An 18,034-nucleotide genomic window follows, 5' to 3' on the forward strand; every position below is an offset into this window, starting at 1 on the left:
ACCGGGGCCCTCTGGCGTTCCAAGCCAGCTCTTAACCATTGTGCCACTCGGCCGGCCCCACATTCTATATTTTTATTTGCTAAACCTGATAACCCTTCCAGAGAAGTGTAGGATAAGTCCAAGATAACCCAGCTGGAAGAGATAGAACTGGGATTCAAACTGATCTTGGCTCTATATCTTTGTTCTCATCCATTTCAATATGCTACCTCACAAATAGAAACTGTGACTCCAATGAGTGGTCGAGTTTGGTACTTGCCCATCCAGTCCTGGTGGGGGGGCAATGAAAAAGAGCATTTGTATCTATGAAACATTATAATATGATGCTCTTCTATTTCTTATATAAAGCACACTTACTTTTGAGAAAGGAACAGCTCAAAGACATCAGCATCCCTCTTATGGCCACATATCTTTCGTTGATCTTCAACTGCCTGATAACATATAATTAATCTGTCAAGGCACATTCCACTGAGCAAAAACACTGGGACATTTGCAGTCAATAACAATAACGTCTACAAGAAGATCAAAGGAAAGGTGAATATGGAGGCAACCACTCTAAACTGATAAATTCCAACACTACAATTATATATTATTTAATCATTTTGTGGTTGAATTTCATTACCCTTAATCCTGGGCACAGATGTGTAAATAATTTTTAATCAAAGAGAAAAAAAATGTGTATGTGTATGTATATATCAAAAACAAGTTTTCGATTCTCTATGAGGTAATTTAGTCATTAAATATTCTTAAATGTTCCTTCAAACACAAGGAATTCATATTTGGTAGGTTTTCTATATTTTTAGAAGACACTCAGAACCAAGGTTGGAGGTGAAGGGAGTAGAATGTAATGTACATTATCATATGGGTGCCTGGCACCCTGTAAATTTTCAATAAATGTCAGACAAATAAATGAGTGAGTGAAAAAATCTTATTCCCCTTTCTTTGCAAAGGAATAGTGTCTTCATTTTTTATGAGTTACTAACATACTTGCACTGTGGGAATTTTTGGTGAAGAAGAAGCAATTCTGATTCCCATAGGCTTTGTTTTGAAAATACAAGCCCAACAACAGCTAGTTAAGTGCTTTGCTTTTTCTTTTGAGGTCCCTCGCTAAATTACAAAATAACATTTAGTAGGCCATGTGGCCTAAGATTATATGTAAAAATTAAAGCCCATCTATAATTTGCCATGAAGGAATAAAGCTAACAAGACATAACAAAAGTGGAAAGCATAATTGTCGCACTTCTGGAATCTGACAAACATTGTAATTATAAGAGTCAAAATAATCACCAAATTTAAGCTAGGATTTGTTGTGGGTGGTGAGATTGTAATGTCAGTAAGTGAACTATGAAATTTTGACAATGGTTTTATTATTTAGTAGAGGGCTTTAAGAAGAGTTAAGATTTAATGGGATGAGCAAATATCTAAAGAAGTGATGAAGGTAGATATCCTAGGGATGGAGAGCAGCTGCTAAGTTGTTGTCTTGACCTCTCTTTGTTAGTTACCCTATGACACCCTCTTGAATCTCCAGGCTTGGACAACTCACTGGCTCAGGTATAAGCAATTCCATCAGGGTATTTCATTGTCCTGACAAGCAAGCTGAATCTGGGGCTTGGGAAAACCCGATGGATTAGGCTGCCATACTGGCATCTGGGTATTTTTAACTGAAACAACTAAACTCTCAGCTTCTACCATGCACCGTCAATCACAATTTTGCCACAGTGTTTGGGATGTTAAAGGCCAAAGAAAAATTAAAATTTTGCAGCTATCTATTAAAATTATACATGTGCTTTTAACTGGAACCCACCATTCCACATCCAGCAGTCAGAAACACAGGGGTACGTACACACACGCAGAAATATGAATATCATTTCATTTCAGCATACATTGTCTGTAGTTGTTAAAAATGCTCCATTAATTGCAATATGGTTTAAATTAAGGTATAACTTCATAATACTATGCAGTATCTTAAAAGCATAGAGAGATTGGATATCTACACATACAATGATGTCAGAAACATTTTTAAGCAAAAATGTCATTGGCAGCACAATATACATAAGTGTAATAATACTTTTGTTACTAATGACATTAATATGCATACAAAATACACATACTCCAAATTGTTAGCCATAGTTATCACTTGAGATCATGGGGGACTTTCACTTTCTAAGCAATACCCTTTTTAATAATGGTTGACTATTTTATGAGAAGACATTAATCAGAAATTAATACACATCTTGAACATTTTACATGGACTGAATATTTAATGCATTAAATCAAATTTTGATAATTAAGAGACAAAAAGGAAATTGAAACTATCAGCATAATATGTAAATCACTGGTATAATTAGTTATTTATTTACACAGCTTTTTATCATGGTGTTTTTCTTTCCAACCAAATATTTTCGTATAAATCTGGTAACAAGTATTAATGTCAAAGTGCCAAAGAAGAGGAAAATGTGCCAAGAAGTTTCAAGTTTCAGTGGATCCGAGGTGGAGCAGTTCCAGTTCCCAATCAACACACAACTTCAATAGCAGAATGTTCCTTTCATCTAAAGCAGCACAACAAGAATTCTTCCCCTGAACTATTTCTTTTATTGTGGTAACATACACATAATACAGAATTCACTATCTAACTGTAGGGCTCTTTGGCATTGAGCACATTCACACTGTGCAACCATCACCACCATCCATCTCCAGAAGTTTTTCATCTTCCCCAAATGAAACTCTGCACCCATTATAAACACTAACTCCCCATCTCCCCTTTCGACAGCCTCTGGCAACCACCCTTCTACTTTCTGCCTCTAGGTACTTCATATAAATGGAATCATACATTTATATACATTGTCCTTTTGTGGCTGGTTTATTTACTTAGCATAATATCTTCAAGAGTCATCTATGTTGTGGTGTGCATCAGAATTCCCTTCCTTTTTTAAGGCCAGATAATATTCCATTGTATCCATGTAGCACACTTTGTCCATTTATCCATCAACATACTGAGTTGCTTTCACCTTTGGGCTTTTGTGAACAGTGCTGCTATGACTATGACTGTATAAATATCTGTTTGAGTCCCTGCTTTTGTTTTGTTTGAGTATATAGTCATATGCTGGGTCATATGGTAATTCTATGTTTCATTTTTTTTTTTGCGGAATTGCCATACCATTTTCCACAGCAGCTGCTGCATATAACAGCATTCTTTCAGATGAACATTAAAAAAATGTAGGTCCAAACAGATAATTCAGCCATGTATTGAATGACAAATTATGGAGTGCTTAGTCCAGGCCACGATTAGTCTGTGACTAGCTAGTAAATGTAACAATGAACCTGGTAAGGTGACAGCTCTCTAGGAGCTAACCTCTTAGTAGGAAAAGTAAGGGACATAGAATGCTGGAAGAGAGGGCTGTAAGTGTTAAGGGCTATGACAAAAGGAAGATCTGCTCTGGTGAATTCAGAAAAAGAAAAAAATTACTGTTAGCTTGGGAACGCTGCGATTTCAGGGCAGGACTGACAATTGGGTTGGGTTTGAAAGGATGAGGAGAAATTAGAAACAGAATATTGATGGGTGGGCATTTTAGTTAGAGAGGAGTATGGACACAAAAGAGAAATGAGGGAAGAAAATGCGAGGCGTGCAGAGCTGTACAGTCTTTGGCTTCAGGGAAAGGCATGTGGAAGGCAACCGTGAGAAATAAATGAAGAAAGCTGGATTGGGGACATAGTATTGGGTTGTCAGAGAAGTCATGATGCATTTTTGCAATGAAAAACATAGAAAAAATACGTCATGACTTTTCTGACAACCCAATATTTTTGCTAAGCTTGAAATTTAGGCTCAGGTGTATGTACCGAGTTTATCAACAAAACTTTTCTATGCCTGAGCACTCTAACATAAAATCACATAGTTTATGACATCTGCCATTTAAAATTAATTATATAATATATTTACATATATATGCACATATCGCATGATAAAATCAGTGTAAGTCCAACAAAGCTCTCATTTTTCCCATGACAACTACATCAATGGTTTTAAACAATATCCAAAAATCAATTTCTTTTTAAATCGTTGGACCCAATTCTGGGGCAATAGGGAAATAGTACAGGATTTTGAAATTGGAGAAAAGATGTGACAAAGCGAGGCCTCGGGCAGATAACGTGCAGTAACATGTATGATGGCCTGGGCTGCCGAGGGAACTGCACGCAGGAAGCAAGGCTGCCTCTGGAAAATCAAGACCAGTGCTGATGAGCCTGCCCCAGGAGAGTGACAAGAAGGAATGATCAGTGAACAGATATGACATGGGATGTACACAGAAGACTGATTGGAACTGGCAAGGAACTGGAGGCGAGGGAAGTCACAGGTGATGATGATACTGTGATGAGATGATCCCAAGAAAGGTGACTGGAAGGGAGGATGGATTCAGCTTAGGAATGCTGAAACGCATACAGGTAAAGGCAGAAAGCTGCAAGTGGGCGAGGGGGTCTCACTGGAGACGTCAGGGTGGGTACGTCCATACTGGTGAGTGGGCCCAGTTAAGATTACTGTGGAGTAGCTGCATTTAGAAGCAGGGGAGAGGACCAAACTGGCTGAGGGGACAGAAAAGGGATGGTTATCAAGTTAGGGGGAGAAACAAAGACAGAGGCAGCTGACAGGGTGAATTTCAAGAAGGTAGAATTTGAATCTGCGGCATTGTATAGGGTGGTAGAGGATATTACCCAGAAAAGGTATTGGATTTGGGGAGCAATCCCTGCAGTCTGCTGAGGGGGAAAAGTCAGATTTCAACTGAATGGGTTAAGAAAATAGGAAAATACAAACAATCCAGGAGAATTGGGGTCTGGACTGTTCTAGCACAGGGAGGTTTAGCAACAACTTCCTCTACTGCCTGATGCCTCACTTAGGATCCAGATAAAACAGGCAACAAATTTTTGAAAACTGTGGGCTCATGAAATCCCAGAAGAATGAAGCCTGTACTCACGTCCCTAGAAGAAAATATCCCCTCTGTGACAATTTATGTGCTGCAATAAAAGATAAATTCCGAGACCTCCGGGAAACATATACCTGTACGCCACAGGTTAGTTACGACTTAACTACACATTGCTTTGAATTCATTACAGAACTCCCAGCCTTGATTTATCATGGTCGTCCCAAGCTGTTCCAGGCAAGTCTGAGAACTCCAGAACACTTTGCTAGCGCCTATGTCACATAATTTTGACATTTTTTTCCCACTCAGGTATTCTTTAAGTCATTACCTTAACTGCCCTCAGCTCTACTTGTATTATTCATTAGAGAACCTTCCCTCCTCAAAGTGTCAGTTTGCACTTTAGGGGAACAATATTTCAGGGGTTTTACATATTTAAGTATATAAAAACATATAACATAACATTATAATAAAAATATACAATAATATATAGTATATAAAATATTATATATATATATAAATATGTTATATATTTTTATTAGAATGTTGGAGAGGCAAGACCCAAATTTATGACTTTGTTACTTAATATCTATGCAGCAGATGGTAAGTGGGAAAAGGTTAATATAAGTCTCTTAGTGTTAAACCTACTGAGAAGATTACGGACCTCTGGCTCCAATGGAGATCTGGGTCCCCACTGGTCCACTCCTCTCCACCCAGGACCCCAGGGGCAGCCTCCGGCGGGCTGATGTTTTCCCGCAAGGACTCAAGAGGCTCTTTGTCTGGGGCAAGGGGCGACCCTTACCCTGCGGCTGGTCTCCAGGTCAGGTCCCGGAGCCCTCGCTAAGCTCGTAGTGTGTGGGAAGGCATGGGGCAGGTGGTTCAGGTACCAGGTCATCAGGACACCCGGGGACGGCCAGCGACACCAATGATTGACCCAGCTTGGCTCATTGTTCTGTTACCAACAGTTACCACCATCTCCTGGACTAGAAGCCAATCCCAACCGGGGAAGATTTGAAGCCAAATTCTGACCTCTGTGACGTTTGTGCATGTGGCCCTTGCAGCACCCACTACGTGGTGCCTCACACACGCTCGCGTTTCCCCTGCGCCGTGCTGTTGTGGATGCCGGAGAGAGGTGACCAGCTATGCCAGAGTTTATTTTACTGATTTGAGATATGAATATCAGAAAATTTAGGTTTCTGAAAATTAGATGGTGACCACTGGCCTCTTGTGGAGGGTCCTATGGAATTGTAGTGGAGCTTGAGGCAAAAGGAAAAAAAAATCAGTTCTGCTGACCCTGTCTTTATTTAACATGTTGACGTTTTATTCATCATGGATATTTGGCATTAATTTTGATTTTCTAAAAAAGATTATTGCATTAAGATTTATTTTGCTTAGTTTTTGGTGACACTTTACATTTTTGAACTAAGGCCAGTGCCTCACTTGCCTCATCCTGGAATCACTCCTAGGATGGAGATGGAGGTGGCAGTACCAGGGCACCCCCAGGTTCCAAGTGCACAGAAAAATGGAACATATGCTGACCTTATTGACCAAGAGTTAAGGGCATATTGTTTCAGTAGCTGAGAAGCCTTTCCTAAGGCAGAGAATGGGTAAGATGAGCCACTTATGGCCAGTCTCTTCCAATCTTGATGATCTATGTTTTTAAATTGATGTCTCCCTAAATGCTCTTGGAACCTCTAACACAGACTATCTTATGATCTTATTTATATGAGTTTGGTTCCCTTCTAGCTTAGGGAACTTTGCAAGCAGGATTCTGTCTGTGTCATCACTATCTTCTATCAGGGGATAACACAATGAATTCAATAAAGGTCGATTCAGTTGAATGAGCTGGCTTCTTGGTTCCAAATTTGAACATGAAATTTAGAATTATACATATATGGGTCAGGTTGCTTGCATCCAAAAATTCTGGTGTTAGAATACAGCATTCAAAATGTGTCACTAGAGAAATCAAACACACAATCTTTTAGTACTTCTAAAAAGTATTTGGGCCTGGTGTGTGTGGGTGGGTAAAAGTCCTCTACGTTATGTGGAGGGAGTGATCATCTGGGAACTATTGTTTAACTGGCTTTTATCGCATCAATAAAAATCAGATGAGAGGAAAAGTGCACTGAGAAAATGTATAAAACAATTTACTGGCTTTTTGTCTTCCATTTTTGCTGTTAATATATGTTACAGCACTTCAGATATAATGCATAAATATGTTACATGGAAACACAAAAATGTATACTACTTGGTCAGCTTTGTACATTACATAAACGTGAGTTTTAGAACCATATGCAAATGCTTTTAGAAAGCATTTTATAGAAGTAAATTACTAACCAAACTAATTTCTACAAAAATCACATTAAAATTTTTATCCTTGACTTACTGTTTAAATCTTTTTACTTTGCACTGATTAAGAAGAGAAAAAAACAAAAACACCCTGCTCTGTTCTTAGGAAAAGAACTCAGAAACTCATTTATTATAAGGTCTTTTTATGTGTTCCCTCTTCAAGAAAAAATCGCAAGTTAACTGATCATGAGGACTAAAATAATGCAAATTTAATTATGGGATGTGAACAATGGATGGCACTTATTGGATAAAAGGTCCTTCCTAGAAATCCTCACATTGGTGGTACAAAAGTTTTACAAAAGAAGCAACCCTAGCAGAGCGAGCAGAGAGAATTTTTACCTCCATGTGGTGGGATTATAGCCTGAGAAATCCAGCCTGAAATTTTAAAAAGTCACGTAAAATGTACATTCTTCTGCACAATCAATCTTGTTTTAATATAAAAATAAAGTGGTTCCCTCTAACTCCCCTCAAATCTTTTTCCCCCTCAAATCTTTGAGTAATATTTACACTGAAGCAAGACACCCTGTGTTTATCCTGCGGATTTGCCTCCCTGGCATGCTGCCATTGCCCGCAGGGGTACGCATACCCTAGTTGGACAGCTCTATCATATCATGTATGTGGATTTGGATAAGAAGAAAGAGTCGGTGCTCCAAGTCAGGGCATGTGGGGTTTAGTCTCAGCTATGACATTAACTAGTTGTTGGCCACCTTTGAGTCACTTAATATCTTTGGTCCTCCGTTTCTTCAACAGTGAAATTAAGAAGTTGGAAGTTTAGCTTAAAAAAATCTATTATTTAATTATACTCCCCTAGAAAGGTAGTATGTATTGTCCGGAGAGTAAAAGAGTCCTGTGGAGATGTTGACATGTAATTGTTTTTTAAAAACAATTTCCCAGGGTCAAATGTGTGAGACAAAAATTATGCATGCAATGGCTATCACTAAAGCTACATAACTTAAAAAATTATCTTCCTAATTTTGCCTAGAATAATTCCAGTGATCTGTCTGGATGTTATTTTTCTAAGTGAGTAAAAGAATATTTACAAGATAAAACCATAATTATCAACCATTTTCTACTGTGGAGAATGAGCAATATATAAGCCACAATCAAATCATTTTCTGAGATGCATAAAAAGATCTTTTTATACTATTTGATAATCAGAGCATCAACATTTTCATTTTTATTAGTTTAAGTAAAAATAACATATCATTTTAATTGACAGGTATCATTTTTTGTCTGTTTACACAAAATGAAAGTAACAATAGAATGGTGGGAATTCATGGAATTCTCCATGAGTCTTTCATGTTACTGTACATCTTTGGAGAAGAGGCACTGACTGCCTTTTTCAGGACTACCGTATTTCCCCATGTATAAGTCGCTCCCATGTATAAGACACACCTTAATTTTGGGGCCTGAAATTTGAAAAAAAAATGTATTACATAAACTTATTGAACTCAAGTTTTATTCATCATAAAATTCATACAACTCCTTATCACTGTCAAAACTCCCAGCCATTAGCTTGTCCTCATCTGTGTCTGATGATGAATCACTGTCTTCATATATTGCCTCTCATGGCTTTCTTCTCCCGTGGCGTTTTCAGTAGGGTTTCTTCTTCCTGTAGCCAGCCTCGGATTGTTTTCTCAGTTGGAGGAGGACCACACTTATGTTCAGCAACACGATTTCCATTCGCTTTTGCAAACTGGATCACTTTTAACTTGAATTCAGCACTGTATGAAAATCTTTTCTGAGTCATTTCTGGGCGGAACATGGCAAAACATAACCTACCACAATATACCTGTAACAAGTGCGAAACCATGAGCGCAAAGACAACAAACGCAAAAAAGCGGGAAATGCAAGTAAAAAAATCTACAACCACTGTATAAGACGCACCCAGTTTTTAGATCCCAAGTTTTCGAAAAAGGGTGCATCTTATATATGGGGAAATATGGTATATTTTAAAGGATATTTGTGTAGAGAACAGGCTTGGAAGGTAGAGACAGTGTCTACCTCCAGAGCAAAGGGTGGGTATTTTTTGTGTTTTGTTTTTTACTGCGCAACATAATAAAGATAATGTCTCATTCCTTTATAATAAAGGTAAGGTCAGGCAGGCTTACTGCCAATATAAAAGATTTGGGTTTCCTAAGCTCAGGGTTCCTTGCTTATAACACAACCCACTGGTTGTGGTCACATCACCTGGGCTGCTTTGCATTGCTCTCTGGGAATTGTGGCTAACTGACACTCTGGCTGTGCTGTTACTATGAGTAATAAACTGTCTTTAGTCTCTGACCCATAAGTCTCATCTCTCTGCCAGCATCTATGAAATAGAGGCTGACTGACTTTTGCTTCTGTTTGTGTATTTTTAAAAAATGGAATGCATTCATATAATTTGTTCTTTAGCTTTCATACTTTTTCTTACTATCTCATAAACCTCCATCTTACAAAGCCAGCTATTGAATGCAATCATTGCATTATGTTCCATTGCAATGTATCTTATGGTTTATTTACTCACTACTCTATTAATGGACACTTAAGTTGTCCATTTGTTTTGCTATGATACACAATGCTGTAACAAACGTCTTTGTGCTTCTGTGCTCTTGGGTTTTTATTCCATTAGCTGAAATTCCTTTATGGTATTAATGTGTCATATATAAGAGTGTCCCTTCCTCTCTAGGATGATATTAATCTTGTTGAATTTTGCCAATCTAATTGGGAAAACAGCTTTATCTCAATGCTTTCATTTGTATTTATTTAGTGAAGTTGAGCGTCTTTTCAAATGTTTATCAGTCATTTGTGGTTTTTTTCTGTGAATTACTGTTGTATAAAAATTGCTTAACTTTTAACATGCAGATGCCAATAATTGAATCCCTCTAAGCTAGATCTGTAAGGAGGTCCCAAGATAGAATTTGAAGTCACAAATGGATTGTCTCAAGTAATCTTGTAGCATCCCTAAAAGCTGTCTTCTTTTGCTCTCCTCTCCCTGGCTAATGCCTGTTGTCCTTTGGGCTGTTAAAATAAACGTCACTTTTCTATCTCCACAGTACCCCTTAACTTATCTCTAGGGTCCATACCCAGAATTCTATCATCTGATGCTCTAAGTCTTGCCATTTTTGAGTGGTGGTGGGTTCTGACCTAATAGGGGAGCCATCAGTCTCTCTCCAATCCCATGGTGCACTTCGTTATCAGGGTTCTGAAGGAAAATTGCTCACATGCAGTATTTCTCAAATTCAGTCAGGAAAGCAACCATTTCCACTTCTTCCATATACACCTGTTTTCTCTCAAAATTCACACACAATTCCCTAAACACCCACCTGTATAGAAACAGGAAATGGTTTAGGTTAGAAAATATTCCTATACTGTTTGGAACAGCTAGACAGCTCTAAACAGAATCCCAGCTTAACCAAATAATATATTTTTCCATTCTAAATCTCTTTGCTTACGTGTGACTTCACATTTTCTCCCAAGAACACTGGGCCCCTATGTCTAAGTTCTCTTCATCCCCTGAACAGCCACCCTTTGACAATCCCTTGGGCCTATGGAAGCACATGCCCATAGGATCCTAGGTGAAAAAGATGAAAGGGCAAAGATACCAAGGGTTCTATCCACTTGTCCCATGGGGTGGGTAGAGTGGCAGGGGGTGAGTCCAGGGGAGGACCTCAGCAGGACCATCTAAATCATGGAGCTTAAGACAGAAGGTTCATTGCCTGCCATTAGATATGGTACTATGTGGAAAGTCATAAAAGTGATTTTTATTCTAAGATTTCATTGTATAATGTCATTGAAATTACTATCCCTTCCCTTACTTTGCTCAATTTAGACTTGATGAGTTACTGATAGAGAGTTTATCCTAAGATGGCAGAGAAGTTTTGTTATGCCAGCAGGAATGCTTCATAAATCACAGATATGATATAACAATCAGGCATTTGAAGCATACATTCTCTCTCTCTCTAAATGTGTGGGTATGTATACGTACGTGTATACACACACACACACACACACACACACACACACACACATAGTAGGCACACTCTACAGTGCCTCCAGTGATCCCTACCTCCTGGTTTTCACATGCTTGTATAATCAATCCCCTCCCCTTGCACGTGGGCTGGACTTATGAACTCACTTCCAATGAACAGAATGTTGCAGAAGGATAAGACATCACTTCTGAGAGTAAGTTACAAAAAGACTATGGCTTCTGTCTTGGTCACCTTCTCCCTTGCTCTTTGGCCCACTCTGAGATAAACCAGTTGCCATGTTGTGAGCTGACTTTGAGGGAGACCCATAGGTCAAGGTATTGATGCCTCCAGCCAATAGCCGGAGAGGACCTGAAGCCTGCCATAACCATGTGTCAGCCTGGAAGTAGATTCCCCTAGTGGAGCCTTGAGATGACTCAGGCCTGGTCTGGATTGTAGCCTGTGGGAGATTCTGAGCCAGGGGCACCCAGCTGAGCGAGACCCAGATTCCAGAAACGGAGAAAATAAATGTTTGTGGTCGTCAGCTGCTAAATAGTGAGGTAGTTTGTCATGCAGCAATAGATAACTAATTATACATATATGTATATTGTTATGTATCATATATATGATATGCATGCCATATATATATATATATGTGTGTGTGTGTGTATATATATATATATATATATATATATATATATATATACACATATATTTAAATTAAAAATACACAGAAGACCAAAAAGGTAGGTATATTTCTCTGGGCAATCTCAGTCCTTCTCAAAAGAATTCTTACTCCTGTCACTAAACATAGTAAAAATTTGACAAAATTCCCATCCTGACAATTTCCAGGTTAATATTTAAATCTGGATAGACAGATTTATTCTTGGAATGTTATCTACATGCAACCACATGTTTAAATATAAAAATAAATTCAACTCTTTTATCATAATAGATAATAATTTAGCTGAAGGATAACTTTAAAAAGACTTTTACTAAACCAGAATGTAACCTGAGTGTTGATTTTGTAAAAAATTGCCAGAATGAATACTATTACCAAGTCAATATACATTTCTCATCCTCTGATAAAAACCTTTTTCAAATGTGGTATATATTTTTAAAAAATGGGACAGTGTAAATCACTGTTATTTTGTCCAATTTGAGGCTTTATCTCTATCATCGTATGGGTTTCTCTGAGGCTTTTTCTAACTCAAGCATCTGAAACTGCTGAAATTTTTCTTCTCCACACTGCTGTAATTTTAAGGTAAATTCTAGAATGATAACTAAGCTTGGGAGCCCTTTCCTTTTGGGCCTCGATTAGTTTTGCAGAAGATCACTGTATTAGTGGCATCCAGGATCTTGGGGACAGGTTCTTTGTTGCTCTTGTTTACAGACTACAATGGCAGGGAGGTAGAGACTCCCAAACCAGCTCCAAGAAGCCTGTGTTACCACGTATGGCCATCTTGGGCCATCAAGCCATTTAAAGTGCTCTTTTCAATGCATGAGGAAGCTATTTTAGATGACATGATATATTCATTCATTCATTCAGTCAGTCAGTCAGTCAGGCACTGAAATTGACTGAGTTTACACACTCAGCATGGGTACCCATTGCTTTAAGCATAATTTAATTATATTTTGTTCTGCTTGATATTGGCTGGCATTCAAATGGTTCATTAAGGGTGTTACTGCTATTTGCTTAGAGCCTGAAGTGTTTCAATTTCCTTCGTACACAATTTCATATTATCCAATTGACCATATGCGTATTAATTGTGGGCTTTTTATGGCCTTTATTCAGCTGGTAGGATTTCACTTACAATGTTTTCATTACCACCTTTTCATACAAAGCGAATAGGAGAAAAAGCTTCAATAGCTATATTAATTAGAGGCACTAGATGTTGGGAAGTAGTTCAGAAGAAATCTCTCTTTGAAAAAGTACAAAGACACTGAGAGGTTTTTGCATTGCAAGTTTAATGCTTCTAAAGTTTTAAAAATATATTTGTTGTTTCATGAATGTACTTTAGTTCACAACAACGAGAGAAAATTTGTTTTCACAATTAGGGTACATTTCCTAAGAAGCTTGGAAATTTTCCATAAGTTTGGGTAGAAGACAGACTAATAGCTCATTTAGTCTCTGCCCAATTCTGTACGCTTTGCCTCGTGTTCCCGATAATGCAGTTGGGAAGCAGAAATCAAGCTGCAGCCCACTAGATCTCTACCATTGGTACAGGTGATACTGTGGGTGGCTTCTGCAGGCGTGGACTGTTAAAAATGGGTGGGGGCTAGGGGAAGAGTGTGAGAGATAGAGAGCAGAACAAAAAAGGAGGAGGAGGTGGAGACAGAGAAAAGGGAAAGAAAGGAGAAGAGGGGTAGAGAGGAGAGGCAACAGACGGTGAAAAGAAGAGAAAAAAGAGAGAAACAAGTGAGACAGAAAGGAAGGAGAGAGGCAAAGAAAAGGGACACACCATGATTGGGAACTGTGTAGCCTTTCGATCGCTCTCATCTTTTGAAAAAACATGTGCTTCTGTGGGGACACTACTTTATCCCTAATCCTGTGGCCCAGCGAGGCCAATAATGACTGATAATCACTCTCTAAACTCCTGGCATTAAGGGCAGGCATATGATCCAAGCCATACTAAGCAGAAGAATTCCTCCTAGATGTTTCAAATTTGAACGAAGGGAAAGGAAAGGAGGAGTCCACTCCTTGTGACGAGGCTGTGGGATTTAAGGCTTACAATTATGACTACGTGCTGCCTTAACAACCTAAATGTATGTTCCCCTCCATAGTCTGCTCCCACAGACAAGGCCTCCTAGCCAAGCACCCATCCTTATCAAACAGACCAAATATAATTGATGCTTATCCCTGAGTAGCAAGTTTAAGTTCCCTGCCAGCCCACAGAGTTATTCAAACCATCCGATCACATCCTCATGTGGGAACCAAGGCATCCCACCCTCTCATTACTACACAGCCCGTGTCCCACAGCCCCTGGCTGCCCCCTCCAGCAGCCTCTGGCATTCACTCTGCTCCAGAGTGCAATCCTTGTGTGGTCCTGTATGGCACGCAGTATCCTCCTCCACCAAGCTGTGAGGATAGGTGACAGATAAACTGCTGCCAATTTTATCTCCAGTGTGAGGTGTCCTGCATTTGGTCATCCCCATAAGCTTCTGGTGGGAACTCCTCCTTTATCAATGGGGTGAAGAGGAAATGATTAAAACAAGCTATGATATGAACTGAGTGCTGCCAGGACTGTTTGCAGATGTATAAAAGAGCTGGACTGAGAGTGCAAAGCCAGCACATAGAGTCACAGAATTAGGAGATAAAGGGAGAGGGAGACCTCAGGACTTAGAGTCACTGGCTCCAATTGCCACTGAGGTTCTGCCTTTCCTATAATTTTCCCTCAGATTACCCTTTTTATTTCTAATAGTTTGGTCAGGCTTTCTTTCAATGGCATCCAAGAGTTTAAATGGTTGCAGGCAAACAGGTAAGGGGGTGGGGAGAAAGAGAAAAGAAATGGAAGTTGTACATGGTAAATTGGAATAAAGACCCACCAACCATCACCTCAGTATTACTCAGTGAAACCAATGATATTTGGTTGCCTTTATTTGAATTAAAATTAATAGCCCTTTATTTAGTAAGTATGTAATGATGTGACTTACATATTCCTTTTAGGATGGGAGTACAGAACAGGTATAGAAAGCTAGGGATAGTTCAGTATCTTGAGCAAGGGCAAAAAAAATCTCAAGATACAAAAGGCATATTCTGAGGTGGGAAAAGGAAAGCATTGCCTTTCTAAAAATCACCCCACAAAGAAAATCAAGTACCAAGAAATTAGAATATTATCTATCAAATGTATTTATATTCAAATTCTTTTTGAGGGCTTATAGCTTTTCTGTCTAGAAAATGAGGTCTTAAAGTTTACATACTGATGATCTTTGAAAACATTTTATTGAGGTGAAATTCATATAACATAAGAATTAATCATTTTAAAGTGTACATTTAGTGGCATTTAGTACATTGACGATGTTGTGCAAACATCATTTCTATTGAGTTCTAAAAAACACTTTCATCACCCTCAAAGAAGACCCCATGCCCATTAAGCAGTTGTTCCCCTTTTCTCCCTTTACCAGTTGTACCCCAGCCCTGGTAATCATTAATCTTTCTATGTCTATGAATTTCCTTGTTCTGGATATTTCGTATAAATGGAACCACACAATATGTGCCCTTTTATGTCTAGCTGTAATTTGTTCCTTTTTAAGGCTGAATAATATTTCATTGTGTGGATATGGCACGTTTGGTTTACTCATTCACCTGCTGAACTCTTGGGCTGTTACTACCTTTTGGCTATTGAGAATAGTGCTGCAATGTGCATTTATTTACAAATCTTTGTTTGAATACTTGTTTTCAATACTTTCAGGTATATGTGTAAGTGCTGAGTTACTGGGCCATATGGTAATTCTATGTTTAACTTTTTGAGGAGCCACCAAACTGTTTTCTACAGTGGCTGCACCATTTTACTTCTACCAGAAGTATATTACATGAGGGTTTGAATTTCTCTACTCCTTGCCAACACTCAGTATGATTCCAATTTTCATTTCCCTAATGACTGTGGATCTTCTCATGTGCTTGTTGGCTATTTGTACATCTTCGCTGGAGAAATGCCTATTCGAGACCTTTGTCCATTTTAAAATTATTTTGTTTGTTCTTTGGTTGTTGTGCTGTAAGAGTTCTTTATATGTCTTAATTCTTGACCTTTGCCAGATACATGAGTTACAAATACTTTCTCCCATTCTGTAGGTTGTCTTTATAACTTGTTGATTTTCTATAGGTTGTTTTTACCGCTTCTCTAGCTAATGCTAATTAGAATTTATCCTACGGGTATTCTTTTTTCTACCTTATCTGTATAACGAGAGCTTTGGCTAAAGAGCCAGTGAGTTAGAATAGGGTCTGCATCGTCCAACTTGTTGGCCATAGTTTTTGGTGTAAAGGTGGGGACCTAAACTTAACTGGACCTCACAGCCCTAGCCACAACTACTGGTCAATCACACAAGCCAGGCCGATCAGAATCCTTCCTGAGGACCTTTTCATTATCTTATCACTAAGCTGCTAGTATGGGAGCCTAGAAGTTGCCAACAGCCATGTTTCTTTCTACATAGAAAGTGGATCTACAGTAGAAGAAAATACAACTGACATACCGAGCAAGAGAAGATGAAGTCTAATGGTACTTGAGTCTTGGTTCTAGCTAGCGCCACACTTGCTTTCACTGCAACTTGTCTACGCAAGTCAGTATACTTCCCTTTTGGTTTAAGCTGGTTTGCATTGGATTTACCTACTTTAAATCAAGAGTCTGACTGAATCAGATAATGTAGTAATATTATCTTGAGAGTGTACCTCATAATATCATGGCATTTTCAAATATACATGTCATTTCTTGGGTCTACATCCTGTTCACTCTGAACACAATTTTTACTGTAAGCCTTACCCAGAACTGTGTCTATTGACCTCTCTGTTCCCCTACTTCTAAATTAAGAACTAATAGGAAAATTTGAAATTATTTCTGGTAGAATTGTCATCTCTCTCTCTCTATCTCTCTCAAAATTTACATTAAAACCGTTGGACAGCTGCCAAGAACTTGAAGTACAGCTGCATTTTGTGAATTAATGAAACATCATAACCCTGTTTGCATTTTCTATCAGTACCTGGAATGACTTATAAAAAAGAGCATTTACTAAAAGGAATGTGTTGTGTAATTTAATGTATGCTAAATGTAGGTGGTCTAAAAACTATTTTACTGCATTCCTACTTTTGCTCATAAACTTTTTAAAATACTGTCACTAGAGTGTGAGTACCATTCAACAAAAGGAAGTCAATTAAGCCCTTTTGATGATATTATTTTAAATAATCTTTTTCATATTTTCTGAGTCAGTTTGTATAGTTAGCTAATCCACTTACCTATTGTAATAATAGGCAGTGAAAAATGTCATGCATCCTGTCTTTGGTGTAATTACATACATTCCTTTTCAATTTCCTTTTGTTGACTTTTGTTATATTTTGTATCATAGCTTTAGTAACTAGAATATCTTTTGGGTGAAGAAAATCCCTTATTTCCGATCTCTGTCATTTACAAATTAATGACTCAAAGTATTACATGTGCACTCCCATAATTGTTTACCTTGGTGTGGCCCATGCTGAAAACAATTTCTACTATCAAAATTATTTTGTTCTTTGACATGATCTCTTAGTATTTTTCTGCTTCCGTTTTCTCTGAAAGTTCAGGAATTGCCTGTCGGAAGTCCCTTGACAAGAAACTTTACCAAGAACATTATTGAATTGGTAAACTTAACTTCTTCTTACCCTACAGCTATTTTTTCCTCCCACCTCATTTTTTTCATATACTATTTTTATTTGAATAAGCTTTTTTTTTTTATTAACTTCATTTTGTTACTTAGATATGGATCTCACTTAAACTGTATAACTATGGTAACATAACAAGTTCACACTTTGCATTAATTAAGAACATTTAAGAAACTTCATTTAACGGGTGGAATGGCCCTGAGGCTCTTATCTGGAGCGCTACACAGGAGAGACCCATTGGGAAATCATCGCCTGGTTTTTCCCAGGACAGCTTCTAAGCCCTGAATCATATATTGTTTATCTATAAACGACCCTGGTTGCTGCTTGCAGTAATCCAGAGTGTAAGTCCCTCTGATTCATCACGCACAGAACCACTAGCAGACTAATTGGCAATGATAGGTGCTAACTTTGGAGTCAAAGTATTGTTGTTAGTTAGGATATTTTTCATTATACTGTCAGGACGCTAAGCTCTCCTTGTAAAGAAA

General features: G+C 38.3%; 1 protein-coding gene across 1 annotated transcript in view; it reads right to left on the bottom strand.

Annotated features, from left to right (window-relative positions):
• Positions 1-5,799, bottom strand: part of LRRC72 (leucine rich repeat containing 72) — a 51,840-nt gene extending 46,041 nt beyond the window's left edge. The window contains exons 1-2 of the mRNA XM_019659893.1: positions 5,707-5,799; positions 355-428 (exon numbers count right to left, since the gene is read on the bottom strand). Of these exons, the coding sequence (XP_019515438.1) occupies positions 355-428; positions 5,707-5,799 (167 nt within the window). The remainder of the gene's footprint in view (positions 1-354; positions 429-5,706) is intronic.
• Positions 5,800-18,034: the final 12,235 nt, after the last annotated feature.

The sequence above is a fragment of the Hipposideros armiger genome, unplaced genomic scaffold, assembly GCF_001890085.2.
Source record: "Hipposideros armiger isolate ML-2016 unplaced genomic scaffold, ASM189008v1 scaffold_305, whole genome shotgun sequence".
NCBI classification, from domain to species: Eukaryota; Metazoa; Chordata; class Mammalia; order Chiroptera; family Hipposideridae; genus Hipposideros; species Hipposideros armiger.